This window comes from Mustela nigripes, chromosome X (assembly GCF_022355385.1).
Source record: "Mustela nigripes isolate SB6536 chromosome X, MUSNIG.SB6536, whole genome shotgun sequence".
In the NCBI taxonomy this organism is placed as follows: Eukaryota; Metazoa; Chordata; class Mammalia; order Carnivora; family Mustelidae; genus Mustela; species Mustela nigripes.
In genome coordinates, this window is record NC_081575.1 from 111672636 (window position 1) to 111694453 (window position 21818).

General features: G+C 42.9%; 2 protein-coding genes and 1 pseudogene across 3 annotated transcripts in view; 1 reads left to right on the top strand and 2 right to left on the bottom strand.

Annotated features, from left to right (window-relative positions):
- CTPS2 (CTP synthase 2) overlaps positions 1-21818 on the top strand; it is a 99873-nt gene that overhangs the window by 41430 nt on the left and 36625 nt on the right. The window lies entirely within an intron of this gene.
- On the bottom strand, positions 8491-12889 carry S100G (S100 calcium binding protein G). Its single transcript, XM_059384851.1, has 3 exons — positions 12785-12889; positions 12245-12388; positions 8491-8763 (listed from the first exon to the last, which is right to left on the bottom strand). The coding sequence occupies exons 2-3, from the start codon at positions 12377-12379 to the stop codon at positions 8659-8661; spliced, it is 240 nt and encodes a 79-aa protein (XP_059240834.1). The 5' UTR covers positions 12380-12388; positions 12785-12889; the 3' UTR covers positions 8491-8658.
- LOC132007323 (ATP synthase F(0) complex subunit C2, mitochondrial-like) lies at positions 17223-17916 on the bottom strand (annotated as a pseudogene).

Genomic DNA, 21818 nt, shown 5'->3' on the forward strand with positions numbered 1-21818 from the left:
CCTTCTTAGATAAATGATAGCATGCTCTACACATTTTTTTCTGTCTTGCTTTTTTAACTTAACATTATATGCTGGAGATACTCCATGGAAGGATATAGAGATATTCTTCACTCTCTTTATAGCTTGCAATTCAGACCATAATGAACCATAACTTCCCAGCCAGATGGTACTTTTAAGTCCTATGCTCAGAAGACCTAATACCAGTGAAGAGTTCCTTATGAAGCTTTATTATAAACATATTTCCTGACTAATGGCTGAAATGGCTGTGCAGGCAAATCATCGGTTTTCTTTCCTAAGATAATACTTTGGGATAGGAAGTGATTTTCTTTTGGGGGGGAGCATGTGTGCTAGGAAGGGGTTTGACCAGTAGGTGCCACTGTTAGATAGCTTTGGCAAGGTTAATTCTTTGCGGACTAGTCTTTGCATTGTGTGTGTGTGTGTGTCACGGATTGTGTTTTCTTTTTAACAAATACATTGGCTAGCATGCTTGAGACACTGTGCCCCTTGCCTTTTGTGCAGATCACTCTCTGTCAGTACGCAGGCACCTTACCCCTGCTTCTCTGCTGTATGCACCATTTACTTAACCAGTCTCATACTGATGAATATTTAGGTCGTGTCCATTACTTGGCCACTGTAAATCATGTTGCAAATTAGTATCCGTGTACATATGTCCTTTCGGCCTGCGCGTGCACATTTCTATGGGATGTGTTCCTAGAAGGGGAATTACTAAGTCTGGGGATCTGTGCATTTTGCATTTTGATAGCTTCTATACTCATAAGTGAGATGGGAACAATAAAACCTAATTGCTACTGAATATCTTTATGGCCTGCGATCAGTTTGTTGGAGAAAAATGGCCTTAAGAGGCAGCATTTGTGCTGATGGTGAGAAGTCCTATTAAGAAGAAAGGCTAAGGGATTAGAATCATCAGGCAGCAGATACCAGGAAGCCTGGGGAAATCACTTAAACTTGAGCAAATAGCAATGATTTACAGTGGGTGATGGTCATTCTGGCCCTTCCAGCTAAAAAAGTAAATAATTTGGAAACTAGGAGACTCCTTTAGGGTATATTTGCTGCTACAATCTGTTTCATAGGTGTGGAGAAGAAAAAAATGATTTTTCCTCCTCCCTTCTAGGTTCTTGGCTGAGACCCCTCTGTCATAAAAGACTAACAGGAACAAAAACAAAAGAAGGCTTAATAACCTATGTACCTCCTGTATACATGGGAGAAACCCAGGAAAACTGAGTGACTCCCCCAAGTGGCTCAAGCCACCATGTTAAATAACCTCTCCAGATAAAAACAAACGTTGATGTTGGGAGTGGGGAGCCAGTAAGGGGTGGGGGGTGAGGAGTTCCCCCGGCAGAACGCTGGAAGCAAGGGTCTGATTGTGATGCAGATTGAAAGCCCTGCTTTTAACATTCATTTGACTTTCTAGAGATTTAGTCATCCTCTTCCTGGTACCCAGTGGGAGACACCCTTACAGATGGAGATTTCCCTTATACATGTAAATATCTCTCCCAGCGGTAGAAGACAGGGACAGCCGGGGGAGATATCTAAGAGGCCTGTATCCCTTATGCACAGAAAAGGAGAAATACATTTTTCTCTAAGAGCAGAGGGAGACTCCAGACTACCAGGAAGAGAGTGAATAAAATTTATTTTATTGTGTTATTTCTCTGCTTAATCCACAAGCTGAAACAGAAGGCTCTGGGAATTTGTTGAATATTTAGGGGTCTACAGCAAGTCTGATTTTTTGGCTTGCTTCAAAGTAGGGTTACCTGCTTTCTGGACAAGGCTTACCAAGAACACAGCTGTGGGTGACTTGCATTCTGACTCTGTGTCAGTCATGTGGCGGCTGCTGACACCTTTGACCTTGAATTTGGCTTCAGATTTCTCTAGTTCATGTGGAGGATAGTTCACAGCATTGTGTACTTTATATATAGAATATTTTGGGGTTTGGACACATATACAGGAAGGATGATCTCAATCCAGTATTTAGGTATGTGGCTATGCTTAATGTTTAGCAGTTCTTTTCTGTTTATTGAAAATAGTAACTAAAAAAACCCCTGAATTTCCATAAGATGCAACACTCAGAAAACAAAATCCGAGTCTTGCCTTTATTACATCAGTACATACATGTATACTTGGATAAAGGTATTGGTAAGGAAAAGTGAGGAATTTGAAGCATTTTAAGCAGATGCAAGTGGACATTTGAGATTGCGTTATTTGGTACTTTTTCAATTTTATTTATTGTAGATATAACTTCTTTTATCCCTTTTTGATGCAGGGATTTTCAAAGTTGAAATTAATTTCACATTTGACAGTGGATTTGTGGCATAGTTACATCTAATTAAAAGTCGATTCAGGTGAAGGGTAATTTCTGTTATACATTAAGCATAATTAATGTATGACATTTTCTAGCTCTAGATGAAGCTGTTTGAAACATTTTTTCTTCCATGTTATTTTTCAACAACTTTGTATGGAAAGCAAATTACGAGGCATTAAAACAAACCCAGACAGCCACTCAGAGTAACCTTTCAGGTGACTTTTTGTTACTTTGAAGTAACAGTCTTTTAAAAAAGTTTTTCAAAGATTTTATTCATTTATTTGACAGTGAGAGAGAGAGAGAGAGGAAGAGAGCGAATACAAGCAGGGGGAGTGGGAGAGGGAGAAGCAGGCTTCCCACCGCGCGGGGAGTGCTCCATCCCAGGACCCTGGGATCATGACCTGAGCCAAAGGCAGATGCTTAATGACTGAGCCACCCAGGCATCCCGTGAAACCATCTTATAGAAATCCTTTGGAGCTTTGTTTGGGCTAAAGAACTTTTCTTCCCATCAAAGTGGTTGTCAAGAAGATTGCTGTACTATAGCTAAAATAGCCTTTTATGGACCAGTTTCGGAGCCTAATAGTTATTTAATCCTGTCTCTATGGGGGCAGTAGGTACAGAGTTGGTATTAGGCTGTTAGCCAGAGAAACTACTTTTTATGTGAAGAAAGAACAACTCTACAGGCATGATGGCTGCCTTCTAATGGCTAGGGCATCTTCTCCACCCCCTCCCCCGCCTTATGCTTGCCTACTCTTTGGAAAGAGATGGCATTTGCCGTGCTTGAAATGAGTCCCCATTAGTGAATCACAGGGTAGTCTGTAATTTTAACAGTAAGTGACTAAATGAGTACTTCAAAGCTAATGTATTTGACGGCTTTTGTTCCTTGAGCTCAAAGGGAGATGCCTTAGGAATAGGTATTTCAACTACTTGAAAGATTTTTCTGCAGTAAAAATAACTGGATGCTAGTGGAAAGAGACTATTAAAAAGAAAAAAAAGTCACTGTACATTTAGAGCTCGTCCACTTAAGTGCAGTTCCAAATATAATGTATTCAGAACTGCTGTCACAGCCCCGCTTGCAGTTTAGTTGGGGATTCGAACCATGCACCGGTGAAACGTATGACTACATCTATGGGCAGCACGGGCGTTGTGGCCACATTAATGCTAGCAGTGTCGTCCACTAGGACTTTCTGCTGTGCTAGAATGCTCTGTATCTGTGCCATCCAATATGATAGGCGCAAGTCACGTGGGGGCTGTGGAGTGGTTGAAATGTTACTAGGGCGGCCAAGGGACTGAACTTGAAATTTTACTTCATTTTAATTGATTTAAATGTCCATAACCGCCACGGTATTGCCCAGCACAGGTAGACCCTTAGATACTTAAGAATCCAGAATCTGGAAAAGAATACTGTGGGTTAGAGTAAGAAGGGAAGGTTGGCAAAGGCTCGGAGACTTCACAGAGAGGAGAGGAGGCACTGGCTGGGTTGGGATGTCCACGATTTGCTCCTAAAATACCGAGGGGCTTGACTGAAGCAGGCGGCTCCCGTAGGGAAGTGGAGGGGAATAAGAGAGGCTGGTACGGATTTGTGAGGGTCCTTGAGTATCAGTGGCAAAATTAATCCTGAAGACCCTAGGGAACCAATGAGATAATACCCTCAACTGTGACATATTATGCAAACACCATACTCATTGCTGAAGACTTCTGAATAGAATGAGTGCTTTAGGCAGATTCAGCTGGCATGGGATCGAGAGACATGAGAGGGAAGAGAAGACTCTGGGCACAGCACTTGGTTGAGTCTTAAGGCAGCCTCAGTCTGCGATCTCAGGAGCTGTGTCGGAGCAAAAGTTAGGAGTAGAAAGATCTGGGGACGCGTGGGTGGCTCAGTGGGTTAAAGCCTCTGCCTTTGGCTCAGGTCATGATCTCAGGGTCCTGGGATCAAGCCCCATATCAGCAGGGAGCCTGCTTCCCTTCCTCTCTCTGTGCCCGCCTCTCTGTCTACTTGTGATCTGTCTGTCAAATAAATAAGTAAAATCTTAAAGAAAAAAAAAAAAGGAAAAGAATAAGAGAGAGAGAGTAGAAAAATCTGCCTGGCAGAGCAGCTCTATGGAATGAATCAACAAGATTTAGTGACTAGATAGTCAAGAATCATTCATTCAGCAAATAGGGCTGGTACTGTTGATTCAAGTGGAAATTCAGGCAAATCTTGCTGGATGTGGGAGATGAGATGAATGTTGGAAAGTTGGCCAAGAACGCCAACGAAGTTGACATGTACATACTATACCCACATTACATACATCTCTCCATACATTTTCACCTTTCCTTAAGGTCCTCACATGATAATTTGTCCAAGTCAGTAAATCTTAACCCAGGCAGAGAAGGTATCTCTCCCACGCGTGTCCTCTGCATTGCCACCATTTCTTTGAGGCCTTCACAGTTTGCCTCACTTGCCCCGGAGGCCTCCTGCCTAGCCCTAGCCTCCACTCTGTGACCACTCCCCACACTTTACAGCCTCTGTATTGGTGCCACCTCAACTTCCCGAAGCACAGTCACATCACTTTATGACTCCTACACCTTTCTACTCCCTTTTTGACCTTGGTTTATCATGGCAACCAAGGACTTTCATGATCGGAAGCCAGTGTGCCTTCTATAGTCCCTGTAGCTGGCTTTCCACCCAAACCGTAGTATGTGTATTTCTGCACTGCCTTGTACTTACACATATATTTACTTGGGGTGTTTTTTTTCTCTCTCTTTTTAAAAAAAGATATTTATTTGAGTACTCTTTATACCCAACACGGGGCTTAAACTCATGACCCAGAAATCAAGAGTCACATGTTCTTCCGACTGAGCCAGCCAGGTGCCCTGTGTTTTCTCTCTCTTATATAGCTCAGTGCTGCTCATTCCCTGCAGGTTCCTCTCAAGGCTCTTCGTACTAATCCCAGTGGGAAATACTACTTTCACAATTAAGCCTTTTCCTGACCTGATCCCAGACTTGCCGACTTAGGATCTCAGAGGCCTAGTAACTTCTGTCTTTTATGGTATCTTGTGTAATGTCTTGCCCATAGTAGTTGCTTCATACATGGTGCAGTTGAAAGAGATAACACACATTTATACTTTGAGGGGCCAACCGAATGCCAGAATCTAGGCTAAAATGGAAAGCTAGCATGACCTCGATATTAGAACTCCGCAAACATTGGCAAACAAAAGATAAAACCCAAAACTATAGATTAATGTTGATTATTGATAAAGATGTAAAAATCTTAAATTTTTAAAAAAGATTTTATTTGCTTACTTAACAGAGAGGGAGAGAGAAAGCACAAGCAGGGGTGGACCAGCAGGCAGAGAGAGGAGGAAGCAGGCTCCCCACTGAGCAGAGAGCCCCAATGCAGGGCTTGATCCCAGGACCCTGGGATCACGACCTGAGTCGAAGGCAGATGCTTAACCGACTGAGCCACCCAGGCACCCCAAAGGTGTAAAAATCTTAAATAAAATATTAGAGTGCCTAATTTAATAGCATTAAAGAATACTAAATCATGACTGGATAGTGTGTTTGTCCTGGGGATTGAATCAATTGGCACATTATATTGATCAGACAAAAGAAAGAACCCCCATATCACCACAGATGCTCAGTGGCAATCTATAGAACCTAAACCCTCCTCAGTCTCATAACAAACTAGGAAGAGAAAGGGAGTTCTTTTTTTTTTTTTTTTTTTTTAAGATGTGCATTTATGTTTTGGATAGTCCTTGACTTTTAGTTAAAAAGGATTTCTAGTTACTAAATAATTTTGGCAGATTTCTTGTTCTTTAGAGAGATTATAGCATGATGTTCATGAACTTAATTAAACTGAGATGGATATGAGAGACTAGAAGAAATACTTTGGAATCAGAACCGGTATCTAAATCTGAGCTCCTCAATTACTAGCTATGTTGAAATCCTAAAATATTAATATTAAAAATATGTAATAATTTCAGTATTTATGTAAAACAATTTTTTGAAAGGGGAAATTTAAAAATTTTCTTTTCAGTTAAGGTACAATTTTAATTAGCTCGCTACCCCTTCTTGCCCTAATTATTCAACTACATTTGTTCTCTACTGTTGAAAAAAATAAAACCTGCTACCTTTTTTACAACTTAAAAAAAAAAAAAAATTGGTATTTACGCATTTGAGAGAGAAAGAGCATGAATGGGAGAAGGACCAGAGAGAGAGGGACAATTAGACTCTGCTGAGCACAGAGCTCAATGTGGGGGTCTATCTCATGACCCTGAGATCATGACCTGAGCGGAAAACAAGAATTAGATGCTTAACCCGTGAGCCACCCGGGAGCCTGGAGATGGGGACTTTTTAAAAAGATTTTATTTATTCATGAGAGAGAGGCAGAGGGAGAAGCAGGGAGCCTGATGCAGGACTCGATCCCAGAACCCTGGGATCATAACCAGGGCAAATGCTTAACGACTGAGCCACTCAGGCACCCCAGAAGGGGACGACGACTTCTTCTTCGTCGTCGTCTTCTTCTTCTTCCTTCTTTCTTCTTCTTCTTCTTTTTGTAAGACTTTATTTATTTACTTGACAGAGAGAGAGAGAGATCACAAGTAGTCAGAGAGGCAGGCAGAGAGAGGGGGAAGCAAGCTCCATGCTGAGCAGAGAGCCCGATGCCGGCTCCCTGAGATCATGACCTGAGCTGAAGGCAGAGGCTTAACCCACTGAGCCATCCAGGCGCCCCTAGAAGGGGACTTCTTTTTTTTTTTTTTAAAAAAAGATTTTATTTATTTATTTGACAGACGGAGATCACAAGTAGGCAGAGAGACAGGCAGAGAGAGAGGAGGAAGCAGGCTCCCTGCTGAGCAGAGACACCCCCCCCCCCCATGCGGGGCTCGATCGCAGGACGCTGGGATCATGACCTGAGCCAAAGGCAGAGGCTTCAACCCACTGAGCCACCCAGGCGCCCCTAGAAGGGGACTTCTTAAGCATGAGAAAGATTACCTTTTATAAACCAATATCAGACAGTAAACTCAATGGGGAAATAGTGGGGAATTCCTACTAAAATTAGAAATAAATAAAAGATGTACACTATTGTGACCAATAAAGTTGTTAAAATGAGACCAACTAATGCTGTCTGGAGAGTGCAGATGGCATTCTCCTGCTGTTTGTAGATTTTTGAATCAATATGATCTTTCAGAGAATCAATAAGGTGGTCTCTTTTATAAACCATAAAAATACTCATACCCTCTGACCCAGACTTTTACTTCTCAGAAATTCTCCCAAGGAAATGTGCTATATTGACAGAGATATGAACAGGTACTCATTATACCATTATTTAGAAGAATCAGAAGTGGCAACAATCGAAATGTCCTGCAATGGGGAAATAGTTAAGACTGTTATGGGGTATCCCTGCAGTGGAGTATAATTAGCCATTAGAAATGTTTAAGGCTTTTGATGCACTGAGAATGCTCTTGTATCGAATTAGTATGATACAGAGTGCATTTAAACATTTCCTCGCTGTGTATAAAAATTTCCTTCGTTTCTTGGTGGTACTGTTAGAATTTTTTGTTTTTGTTTTTGTTTTGTTAAATTCCTCTCCAGCACTCCTACTCCCTCCTTCCCCCAAGCTGGGCTTAGGAAGTAGAACTTGAGGCCTAGCTGTTTCTCAAATCCTGAGAGTCCCAGCAGCACTGAATGCCAGAACTGGAAGGGCCTATGTCTTCCTGTCCCTTATTTAACACATTACATGCCAGAACCAAGGCCACACCCTCAGGGATGGAGCAGAACTGACTCTTGGTCCTGTGATGCTTCTACTCCCCAACAGGGTCATTGATTCAAAAAACACAGCGAGTGCTAGAGGAGACTGACTTTAAAGACAAGTGCCTGTTTTTTGAAGCAGTGTTCCTCACTAGCTGTTGTCTAGAGTTGAAACTGGAAATGATGGGAGCACTGAGTGGCTGGGGAGGGAGAGCAGGAACAGGGCTATTTTGATGGAAGACTGGAATCAGGGCATTGGTTTGGCACGTCAAAATTGTTTCTGAGCCTCTGACGCTGTCTTTCCAGTCTTGGTGAAGATCATGGAACTATTCTCAGCCTTTCTTTAAAAAAAAAAAGGTATAAAATTAAATGCATTAAGCTAAGGTTACTTTCAAATCTATTAAGCCATGGGGGTCAGTACTTGGCAAGGAGAGACAAGGAGAGTTTAAGAATTTCTTTATTAATAGTAATTGGACCTCAGTGTCAGATCATTATAATTGCAAAGAATTAAACAGAGACATTAGCGATTGGGTATAGAATGGGGCCACATCCCAGACGCTCTTCTTCTGGTGCTTGGAATGATGATACATTATTTTGTTTTTTTCCTTCACTGGGATATCTTCTTCACCAACACCTGGAATTCTTCGAAACTAACTTCTCCATCTCCATTCTTGTCCAGTTCTTGAAAGAGGTCATCTAGGGTGCTGGGACCCTGGTTTTAGATGAGAAGGATGGGAAAGGGGAGAGGAGAGAAAATGAATCAGTTACCGCTACCCATTTTCTGAAATTAGAGATGCCGGGTCTCTGTTCCAACAAGGCAGCTGAGGTTCTGGTTACATGCCTTGATGGTTGGGGGTGGGAAGACCAACTTGAGCTCCATGTCCCTGAACTGGCTACCTGGTTTTTCCTATATCGTACATTTCTCTCTCTCTTTTTAAAAGATTTTATTGATTTTGAGAGAGAGAGAGAGAGAGTGTGTGTGTGTGTGTGTGTGTGCATGGGCAAGTGGGGAGACAGACATAGCCTGAGGGAAGAGAGAGACTCTGAAGCAGGCTCTCCGCTGAGCACAGAGTCCTACGTGGGCTTGGATCCCAGGACCCTGAGATCGACCTGAGCCGAAATCAAGAGTCAGATGCCCAACAGACTGAGCCACCCAGGTGCCCCACACATTTATCATTTTAATATTGGTAATGTGCATTTTAATATACAGTTGGATCCTGAACAATGCAGGGGTTACAGGCATCTACCCCACCCCCACACAGTCAAAAATATGAGGACAACTTTTGCCTTCCCCCAAACATAATGACCAAGAGCCTACTGTTGACTAGAAGCCTTCCTGATGACATATACAGTAGATTAACACAGATTTTGTACATTATATGATTTAAATACTATATCTTACAATCAAGTAAGCTAGAGAAAAGTGTTATGATGGAAATCATAAGGAAGAAAAAACACATTTATAGTACTGTAAAAAATCCACATAAAAGAGGACCTATGCAGGTCAAATCCACATTGTGTAAGTGTCAACTGTAATTGGTTTTCTGTGTAATCGTAAGTATTTTGTCTATGCGTCTAAAAAAGAAGAAGGAATCTGAGGGCTTCACTGGACTGCTGAGAAGCCCCTGGCCCACCAACAGCTGATGATTCTTGCCCCAAGGTTTTCCTGGGACCTGGTTCTGTGAACCCGAGGCAGCATGGTACAGTGGGCAATCTGTAGCCTGCTCAGTGCTCCCAGCTACCCTGTGTGTGTGTATGTGGGGGGGTCCACTCTTCACCGGAGGGAACTGTGCTCCGGGACAGCTGCCAGCTGGCCCCAGGGCCCACAGCTAGTAGACAGAGAGTTTGAGGTTCAAACATGGACTACAGAGCTCAAGCACTTAACTAGGAACCATACCAGTTTTTCCCAAGTCCGTGTGTTACGGCCCCTGTCTACACCCTGCTGGATGACGGAATCAGTGATTCTCACACTTTGGCGCTCAGCAGAGTCACCACATGGGCTTACTGACCTTAGGAAATATAGAGTGACAGGTCCCACTCCCAGAGGTTCTGGTTCACTAGGCCTGGGACGGGGCCTGAGACTCTGTGTGCCCAGCAGGTTCCCAGGTGGTGTTGATGATGCCGGGCCAGGACCAGTGACATTTGGAGAACTACCGCTTGAGATGTTGCAAGAGATCGTGTTAGGCTTGACTCTGTTTTGGCTCTGCTACACCTGCAAGGTCTTAAGCTGACTTAAATTTTGTCTCTGGCCTAAGACTCAAGTCTTAAAGCTGTTACAGCTCTGCCTTTCAGGTGAGAGTTTATCTGCGGCAAAATAGTACCTAGGAAACTCACTGAAATAATGATTTAGTTTACAAGTCAGTTTGACTTGTTTTTTTTTTTTTTTTAACATTAAAAAAAAATTGTAATATTTACCATCTCAACTATTTTCAAACGAATGCACTTCGGTACTGTTGACATTGTTGTACAACTGATCTCCACATCGAGATATGTTTTAGCTCTTAGGATTCCTCTAAAGACATTTGTACTTTGCTGTGATTAGAAGACCACACTAAGATAGTTACTCACTTTCCCTGAAGCATTTACGAGGTTCTAAACCATACACGGCATTGGTGGAAAGAATATAGCTTGGAAAACCTTAGTAATCCTTATGAAAATATAATCCAGTACATGATTCGGTAAGTAGATTTTTCAAAATTTACCATCAGTTTTCATACCTTTATTCAAACTATGAGTCATACTTTCTTTTTGTAGGAAATACATAAACCATAGGAAAATATAGAAAAATTCCCCAGTCTTACCTTTTAAAACAACTTGCTTGAGTAGATTGCCTAGGCTTTCCTGTCAGATTATTATTTTTTTTCTTTTATTAGGATTATTCCTTCCTGTTATTATTTTTCTTCCTTTTTGAAAAATGCCAGAGTGTTTTTTAGAATCTAATCTTTCTCAGAAAACTTTGTCTTAATTTTTAATTAAAAAGTCTCTTTTTCTGGGGCTCCTGGCTGGCCCATTTGGAGAGTACATGACTCTCGATCTCAGGCTTGTGAGTTCAAGTCCCATGTTGGGAGTTGGGCTTACTGAAAAATAAGTAAATACAATAAAAATCAGGCAATTTCTTTTTAAGGTCTCCTTTTCTGCTAGTACCTTTAACTCCTTTTCAGAGTTATATTGTATTTTAACCGTAAGCAAATGAGGAGACATTGGGTTATAAGGTCATCGAATTCGGCCACTTTTCTGGGTACCAAACCCAGAAACCTCAACAACTACAATGGGGAAACCCCCTCACATGTCATACTGGCAGAAGGGACATTTCTGGTTAAAATCTGGGAAGCAAATGCTTTCTTCCGAAGTTTATAGCTAAATAGTGACCATGTGGGGTAAACAGTTGCTCAGTCACGTCCATTTGGAAGATGGCTTTTACTTGCAAAGGAGCGGAAGTGTATTGGAGCAAGGAGGGTCAGCCCGCCTCTCTCCTATTCTATTGCCTCAAGATGCACTTTGATTTGGACAACTCTGGGCCGGTTTTGAGGAGAAACTGTCGGGCTAAAGAGGTTTAATCCCTTCCTGGAAGTTGTTTAGAAATGCCTCCCTGCCTCATTAACACAGATTAAGGTGCTTAACACAAATTAACACGAATTTAAATGCTTTTTGAAATATAAATGGATGTCGCCAGATGGCATTTTGTAGGTGCAAAGTGGATTTTCTCTATAGATCGCCTGGTGAGTGTTGGTCTTCTTGACACATCCTACCTATAAGGATGAAGCATGTCAAGGCCAGCTAATAGTATTTTGCACACCTCTTTGTTTTCCTAAAAGCCTGACCTGGAGGTGCTGAATCCAGGCCAAAGGCCTTAGTGCGTTGGGTTGGTGCCCTGTGGGTCTCCTAGGCCTAGCTTCATTACAAGTGCCATCATTGCTTCCTTTTACTGTGGCTGGTCCCGGAGAGTTCCGTGCCCAGGCTGTGGGACATAAAAGGCTTGGCCCCTCTCTGCCTTCTAGGTCCTTGCCATCTGAGATGTGGCCTGCCACCAGGGAAGAAAACACACGTTCAAGGGCTCTTGGCCAAGGAATGCCCTTGCCTTGGCTGCTGTGTGCTCTGCCCCAGAAGAAGCATTCCTCTTGCTCTCCTGTGTCTTGTTCCCACCCCTCACTCCTCCCCGTCGTCGGAGGTCCCCAGTTGCCCGGTGCACTCACTTTCAGTAAACTGGGGAATTCTGTCTGAATCAATAGCTTCAGCTCCTCCTTGGACAGCTGGTTTGGATCACCTTCTTTGGCTGCGTATTTTTCAAAAATGCTCTTCAGTTCCTCGGGAGACTTTTTGCCGCTCATCGTGGTGTCCTGTTGATTGGGAAAGAAATGAACTCACCAAAAAGCTGAAGAAGCAGAGTTTTGTCAGGATGATTTTGCCAGCAGTTTCACACCTTTGGGCTCTTTCCTTGGCGCCGTAAAAATAATCATCTTAGTATGTTAAATGTCTGATCTTAGAGTCCATCTGTGAGGAGACAGTCCCTTGAGCCAAACCCTTTTGTTAATAAATATGACATTCTGCACTTTTTATGCACCTGGTCTGTGCTCTGTAGGTTGTGGTCTGCAAGAAAGCTGACCACAGCTTTTAGCTCTTAAATTACTGGTAATATCTTTAGATGGCACAAACCCTCTTTTTCTCCTATTATCTTTCACACCATTCTGGAAGGAAGCAGAAGGAATAGGAGGTTGTACTAACATCACACTTACCTGGTTACCCAGTTGTGAGGCAGCTAGAAGAACCAAGAAGTAGGAGTGTGAAGCGTTGAGTTGAATGGTGACTTTTATAGTCTTCACAGACACACCACCCTGATTATGAAATTTTCCTTTTGTTTGCCATTTAAGGGTAATTATTAATGATTTTTGAAAGCCAAGCTTAAGACTGCATGAACCTCATAACTAAGGGCAAGAGCCAATAAATGGCCACTTCAACAGTTGCTTAATGGTTCAGAGTCCCAAGAGTAAACTTGGATTTTTTTCCCCCTTACATTGTATTTTCCCTCCAATGTGGCAATATGATATTTGTTCACTATTTACATTTCAGAAAGCTTGACTATGGAGGGTTGGTTATTTTTCAGTTCAGTTGCATACTTAGGCTTGAAACAATAATTTTCTTCACACTCAGAAAAAAAAAATGCTATAATGGATGGTCAATACCGTATAGTTTAAGAAATTGCAGTACAGGGAGTGCCTGGGTGGCTCAGTCATTAAGCATCTGCCTTCGGCTCAGGTCATGATCCCAGGGTCCTGGAATCGAGTCCCATGTCGTTGTCGTCAGGCTCCCTGCTCTGCAGGAAGTCTGCTTCTCTGTCCCACTCCCCCTGCTTGTGTTCCCTCTCTCGCTGTGTCTCTCTCTGTCAAATAAGTAAAATCTTTATAAATAAATAAATAAAAATAAATTGCAGTATGGCTGTTAAAGTCCCTCTGATATTTTGTGAAGATTAGGTGCTTAAACATTTGAATAATTGAATGAATGAACAGAAGTATCGCTGAGAAGCAGGCTTAATAAGTGGGGAGAAGATATACAATAATTTTTGGTTTTATTTAGCAAAGCAAGTTTACCAAGTAGCATAGTAATTTTTCAGCTTTTCCAGTATTTGTTATTCCCATATCTGCTTTTTATTTCTCATTACCCCTTTCCTTACCACATATATGTATGTATATATTTTTTATTGAGGTATAGTTGACACACGATTTTGTATTAGTTTCAGGTGTACAACTCCCCTCCCCCCCCAAATATATTTTGCTAATCATTCTAAAAACTTGTGAAAGCGCTTGACTTACTTTTATTTGGCTGGAAATACTTCAGACTTGTGGAACTGCCAGGACTTAAAGGTGGAGACTAAATTTATTTCTACTCCAAAGAGTTCCATAGAAGAACAAGGACATTTCTAGGGGACATTAATCTAATACTGATGTAATTCACAGTAAAGGTTTCCAGATTGACTTTAAGAGCTCTTATCAGCTTTTTAAACACTTGCATGCTTCCATACTTGTATAATTTTCTCTGACCCTCATTATATTGTGTATAAATTGAGCGTTGTACTATTGGACTATATTTTCCTCTGACACTTTTCAGTTCTCATTTTCTAGGGCCTTATTTATGTTGGAGAACAGATGTGAAATCTTACAGTTTCTTAAAAACTTCCCACCAGTCTTGAGCATTTATCATTCCATGTGCCTTCCGTGTCCTTGTATAACTTATTCTTGCTTTTATTACAGATTCTGTGACTTTGGTATTCACCAGTATTGAGTATATATGAACTCACTTCTTGGAGTAAAGATAAACGTTTTGGGTTTAGTTGTAAGATTCTACGCAAAAAGATTCTGATTTTGGCAATGAATTTTAATCAAGATTTTAGAGAATTTCTAGTGTTTTTATACTTATGCTCTGTTTTTACTGGGGAGGAAGTCAGCTTTTATTGAACAACCATAGCAAAAAATATCTTTTTCTTCTAACACCTTTTAAAAAAATTTCCAATCTACAGAAAACTTGCAATAGTCGGTGAAAATCAACCTGCCTTTTGCCAAGATTCATTTGAGAGTCAGTTGCCGACTGACTTTCCCCCTAAATACCTTAGCCTCTTATCTCCTAAGGACAAGGACATTCTTCTATACAACCACAGTGCCATTATCACAGACCAAAATCAAATCACTCCAAATGTGGAAATAGCATCTTAAGTCATCTGTTCTCTCAAATTACCACCTGTGAGCTAAACTCAACATGGCAGTTGTTATATTTTCTTAAGTCTATATTGAAGAAATGGTTTTAGTGACTATATAATGTATAAATATAAATTTAATTAAATTTAAATTTTATTAAATGTAATTTTAATAACTCTATACTATAGGACAGATATAAGTTATGTATAACACATGGCATATATTGTATATATGGGGTGTGTGTGTGTATGTGTATGTGTATGGTATTAAGTCGAAGAGAAACATTTGGGATAGTTTTGGTTAATAGTCTTTCAGGGTCCATATCTATAGTTTCAAGGGAGGACCTCTGATTAAAAGAGGCCTAGTGCTGGGGCACCTGGCTGACTCAGTCGGTAGGGCAAGCAACTTTTCATCTCAGGGTTGTAAGTTCGAGCCCCCTGTTGGGCGTAGAGATTACTTAAAGGAAAAAAAAAATTTTTTTTTAAGATTTTATTTATTTATTTGACAGACAGAGATCACAAGTAGGCAGAGAGGCAGGCAGAGAGAGATGGGGAAGCAGGCTCCCTGCCGAGCAGAGAGCCTGATGTGAAGCTTGATCCCAGGATCCTGGGATCATGACCTGAGCCAAAGGCAGAGGCTTTAACCCACTGAGCCACCCAGGCGCCCCAAAGGAAAATCTTTTAAGAAAATAAAAAATAAGGGGTGCCTGGGTTAAGCCTCTGCCTTCGGCTCAGGTCATGACCTCAGGGTCCTGGGATCGAGTCCCTCATTGGACTCTCTGCTCAGCCGGGAGCCTGCTTCCTCCCTCTCTCTCTGCCTGCCGCTCTGCCTACCTGTGGTCTCTGTCAAATAAATAAATATAATCTTTAAAAATAAATAAATAAAAATAAAAAATAAGAGAGGTCCAGTGCTACTTGTCAGAACTTATGCTTGTAGTAAGCACTAACAGAACTTGAAAAACAACCCATGGGTTTCAGATTTCCACTCGCTAACCTCTGCCAGTCACATCTCTCATCTCTTATGTTTCTCTTTACCTACGAGCTCAAGTGTGAGGGTAAACCTGCAGTGGGAAATCCACCAATAGATAGTCTCATGAAACATTAACTAAAAATATATGGAGACAGGCAATAAACACAGGGTGTGTTCGAAAGAGAGCATTTTGAAACTAGAGAAGGGGGGAAATGCCAGGCACAAGGTTGGTCATGGAGAATGGAGAAGCAAAGGTGATTTATCTCCTCACCATTCAGTTGCTTGATCTTTGGACAGCCTGCGATTTTCCCTAGGGAAGCCAAGAGTAACTTATTTGCAAAGCTCTGGTACCACAGGCTCCCATAGCTGTATTACTCGATTCCAAGTCCACTGCCAGCAGTGCCTCGAAAAGCTCCTTTGGAAGGGGGTCGGTGTCAGGCCCTGCAAAACGAAATGGGCAGGCAATGCTCTCCTGGGTTCATGTTGTCTTCAATCCTGAGGGTTAAAAAAGAGACTGACTACTGAAGGACAGCTATCCCTAAACGCTGTGTGACATCCTCCCCTTGCCTGCCTACTCTGTGCCCTACCACCAAGTTACCTTCTTCAAAACGAGGGCTGGCTCTTCCATCTCTTCCGGAAAATACATCCGTTTGTATGGGCACGCTGAGTGCTGTCTCCATGGCGGATTCCACCATCGTGCTGCTGGTCATGAGGCAGGCTGGGGGACAGGGCAGTAAGGGTCCTGTAGCAGGGGAGGGGCTCAGCGGTGCCCATGCCTCAGAGCGGGGCACTGTTCCTCCCCTGTGCGATGCTCACATGAACTGCCTGCCGCTCTGGACAGTCCGCAGCATCCCCAAGACCCCATGCATTGCTCTTTGACTGCGCACCAGTCCCGTAGTCGGCTCTGTTGGTTTCTGTTACAAATCCAGGGAGATTTAATGATGGGAGCACTCGACTGGACCCTGACATCGTATTGAACTCTGATAGAGACAGAGAAGAAGATCCAGTCCTTGTGCTCGATGAGCCCACCCTGTAGCCAGTGAGAGGAGGCACGTAAAGGAGATGACAGAGGGGGTTGAGGTTGTATACAGTGAAGGACTCTATTAGTTTCCTGTGGCTTCTGTAACACATTACCACAAACTTAGTGGCTTAAAACAAACCATTTTTTTTTTCTTCCTTACAGTCCTGGAACTCAGAATTATAAAATAGGTAGGCAGGGCTACCGTTCCTTCCAGAAGCTTTAGGGGAGAACCTGTTTCTTTGCCTTTTCCAGCTTCTGGAGGCTGCCTGCCTACGACCCCTTCTTCCATCTTCAAAGCCAGGAGGGTGCATCTTCCAAGCTCTCTCTGTCTTTTCTCTCCGACCACCACTTTGTCTTCTGTCTCCTTCTCTGACTCGGACTCTCCTGCTTCTGTCTTATAAAGACCCAGTGGTTAAAGGGGCACCGGGGTGGCTCAGTTGGTTAAGTGTCTGACTCTTTTTTTTTTTCTTTTCTTTTCTTTTCTTTTCTTATTAATACAGTATTTATTTGTCTTCCCTCTGTCAAACCAGGAGCCAACCACTTTCCCCAGGCTGCCTGGGGAGGTATAGGAAAAGGATTATACAGGGCAGACAAGACACGAGAGAAAGACCTATGGGAGGTGGAGACAGCTCCTTCACATGGTGAAGAAGATGAGAAAGGCCACCATCAGGCAAAAGAGCCCCATGGCCTCTGAGAGGGCAAAGCCCAGAATGGCATAGGAGAAGAGCTGTTGCTTCAGAGAGAGATTCCTGGCATAACCAATGATGAGGCTCCCAAACACAGTCCCAGTTCCAGCCCCAGAGCCAGCCACCCCTACCGTGGCAGCCCCAGCCCCAATGAACTTGGCTGCTGTATCGATGTCCCTTGAAATGGCGCTGGTTTGGAAGCTTCGGCTAGGAATAAGTGAGGTCAGGGGACGTTGGGCTGTCAAGATGCTGAGGCCTTATAAGGTGCCTCATCTGTTAGGGTCTCGGGTGGTTTTAGCACCACTGCAGACAGTGATCGGCTCAACAGCTCAGAGGTGCTCCTGACCAAGAACGGGGCGGAGACGAACTTTGTGCGGGCGGACATTTTCAGGGGATGAGGGGCTCTGGCAGGAGAGCTGCTCCCAGGGCTGAGGAGACCAGCGTCTGACTCTTGATTTCAACTCAGGTCATGATCGGGCTTTGTGCTCAGGGCAGAGTCTGCTTGAGATTCTCTCTCTCCCTCTCCCTCTGCCCCTCCCATGCTCATGCACTCACTGACTCTCTCTCAAATAAATAAATAAATCTTAAAAGCAAAATTAAAATAAGGACCCTGTGGTTACATTGGGCCCACCCAGATAACCCAGGACAGCCTTCGCATCTTGAGAGCCTTAATTTACTCATGTCTGCAAAGTCTCTTTTGCCATGTAAGGTTACCTGTTCACAGATTCCACGGGCTAGCATGAGGACCTCATCATCCAGCCTACCACAAGGACTAATTCAACATGAGCTCATAGCATATAGGTGATTTATTTGGTAGGGTGAGCGTAATAGTACAGTGTTAATTAGGGGTCAGTAAGGAGAACAAGAGGGTACCCCAAAAACATGGGCCCATGTGGAATGGTGGGGAGAAGGCATTTTCAGAAAAGTAGTGAAGAGACGATGTTTATGAAGAGGGGTTGTGGGGAGGCGAGCAGAGGAGCCATCAGCAACGGACCTGTCTGGCCAAGGTGGAAACCACAGGTTAGAACTCATGAGGCGAGCACAGGCAGACTGGGTTCCTGAATGAGGTGGAACCTGAGTACCACAGCGGAAGGGCGTCGATTTGATCTGCGGTGGTGGGGGCTGCCGGAGCTCGCAGTATAACACAGAACGAGTTCATACTTGAAGAACATCAGTTGGGCATTTTAGAGAGATTATACTAAGTCAGTGGCTACCCCACTGAATACTAACCAGGATATAATGATTTCCATTTTGAAAATCTTCACTAATTTGATAGGTTAAAAAATGACACTTTGTTTGAATTTCTTGTTTGATTACCATTGAAATGGCAAGTTTTGTGTGCTTTTATATACAATATAAATTATATTTATAAAATAGAATTATAATTATAATATATGTTATATATAAGTCATAAAAAAAGAACAAAAAAAAGCTCATACTTTGTACGCAACTTGAATATGACTCATTAATAATCGACATCAGAAGCAGGCTTGAAAAAAAAATGACCAGAAAAAACTAATGGACAGGAGGAAAGGAATGGGTTGGGAAAATCCTTGTAAAGAGTACTTGAGGAGGGGCACCTGGGTGGCTCAGTGGGTTAAAGCCTCTGCCTTTGGCTCAAGTCATGATCCCAGGGTCCTGGGATAGAGCCCCGCATCGGGCTCTCTGCTCAGCAGGGAGCCTGCTTCCTCCTCTCTCTCTGCCTGCCTCTCTGCCTACTTGTGATCTTTGTCTGTCAAATAAATAAATAAAATGTTTAAAAAAAAAAAAAGAGTACTTGAGGAATATACTAGAAATATACCAGTGGAATATACTAGAAAGTCTGAGAAAAATCACTGTGTGTTGCCTAAGAGCCTAGAAACAGCCTGCTGTTGGGGGGGGCGGGGGTTGGGCTCCTTCAGTGTCCCCAGATGTCCAAAGGCAAGGGACAGGAGGGAAGCTGACCTACTCCACACACTGGAATTTCATCTTTGATAAGAGAAACTAACTTCCTTAGACTTTGTCGTTAAGGCATGTGGGTCGCATGAACCCATTACACTCTTATCGTGGGCTGCAGAAACTTCAGTAAGGGTTAATTAGTGCTGTCTTTCTCCTTATGTGGTGCTTTTACATCTAAAGCTTTATCACCACCAGCATTCGTTACTTATTGATTCTTTTTTATTTTTCTTAAGCTGTATGGCTGGCTCAGTTCCAAGGAAGGGCAGACCTGTGGTGGGGTTCAGACAGAAGCCAAGGCAAAATCAGAGCAGACCAAGGCAATCCTTTTGCAATGGAAGAGGCATTTTCCTCCTATATGCAAATCTAGGGGATTTTGGAAATGTCAGGATTCAAACTAAAGCACATTTGAGGGTTTTTTGTTTTTAAGATTTTATTTATTTATTTATTTATTTATTTGAGCGAGAGAATGAGCAGGGGTGGGGAGAAGCAGAGGGAGAGGGAGAAGCAGACTCCCCGCTGAGCAGGAAGCCCAATTTGGGGCTCCATCCCCGAACCCTGGGATCATGACCTGAGCCAGACAATGACCTAAGACAGATGCTTAACCTCCTGAGCCACCCAGGTGCCCCAAGGGTTGTTTTTTTTTTTTTTTTAAACTATCCCAGTCAAAAGGATATGTTTTGGAAATCGATGTCTCTCAGGCTTTTCATGGAAGGGATATGAGGCACAAAGATATTCTTCCTGATGTTGACTCCGAATCAGGTTGCTTGTAACCCAAGAGGCAGTCATGCATAGGAGGTGCCTGTAACTGAAGGCAGGTGGCGGGGCCTGGCTCGGCCAGAAACGCACTGCGTCCTCTACCTTCCGCAGTCTTCCCTTTCCATTGGGTTTGGGTTCCACCAGCCTGTGCCTGACCTGGAGGTTCTTTGACTGAGGGTCCGGCGAGCATCCCTGGATGAGGCCTGCTCAGCCGGACCAGAGAGAACAGCAAATCTCCTGCCAGTTCTTGCTCTGCTTTTTTTTTTTTTTTTCACTGACATTCGGGGACATCATTTGCCATTAGAAAGCTACTTGCCTCTGCTCCCCCATCTTTTCTCTAACATTTTCTTTGCTTTCTCCAGTGGTTTCTGTGCTAATACGTTTTAATCAGAAGATCACCGTGGCTGCTATTCCTTGGGATTTCTTTCTGTGTTGTCATTTCAGGAGAAGGTTATAGTTATTGCTTCTGAAAACAGCAGGGATAATGTGAACTAATACCCTAGTGGAAGTCTGAAATAATATATTTCACTGTTTGGGCTTTAAATTTGTATTTTCATTAAAATAATGCTATGTACAAAGTTTACAAAGCCAACATGTTCCAAAAGGTGTATAATGAAAATACTAATCCGCATACCCTCTCTGCCACCGTTAAGTCTTCCAGCTGTTTCAACTGATATTTACCTCCATGTTTTATTATTTTTATGCGTATATATAAACTGTATCCCCAACATGGGGCTCAAACGCAAGACCCCAAGATCAAGAGTCACGTGTTCTGCTGACTGAGCCAGGCAGATGCCCACTACCTACCTCCATGTGTTTAAATAATATTCTCATATCTCTTTCTCAGAGATTTCCAGATTTCCATTTATGTTAGAGGAGTATTTAACACCCTCAGGCTGTCCCTGTGCCCAGTGCATTTTTTCTTTTGGAAATATGTTCTAGTCCTGTGTTTGTCAAGTTCCTCTCAAGTACACAGTAAGGCAGGTTTCCTGTCCGCAGGTGGGTCATTTGAGTTTTCTTACTGGTTCATAGCAGAACGTTTCTTGAAGACCAAGCACGCCAATAACTATACAAACTACGTTCAGAGACTCTTCCTGGGCCGAAGAGTTCAACGCAGGAAGTAAGGGTGGTTTGAGCAATCACAGAACTAATAAGAAACCAGTGGGGAGTTTATTGCTGTGCTCTTCCTACATGGTTCAGGTTGTCTTAAACGTAAGTGAAAGTTGAGGCTGTGGTGGGTAAAGCAGTCTTATCTGCCCTTTCCTAGAAAATGCTTCAGGGGCGGGGCATTTATAAGCAGCTTAGCTTTGAGAACTGGAAGCTGATGCCCTCTCTCACCTCCCTCCAGCAGTACGTAATCTAGCCATAATTAGCCAACCAAGGAAGATAGGAAAGAGATGCCAAGGCCAAGAGCACTTCAGAACTGAGCACTCCATCCAACAAGGGGAGTAATCAAGTTTTTTCTCCACCCCTTCTCCTCAGTGACTCTTAGAGTGTACTTGGGGCATGGGGTTCAGACGGCTTGGAAAGTTCTGGGGCACTGATAAGATCACACAAGTTCTGGGAAAATTTTGACCTCAGGAAGTTGCCGTTGTCCAGGCTTCCTATAGAGTAATACATGGCAGTTAAGGTATGGGGGGAATAAACTGGACGAAAGGTTTTATGAGAGGGAACCTAAGTAGTTCCATTAGAACAGGTTATCTTGCCCAAC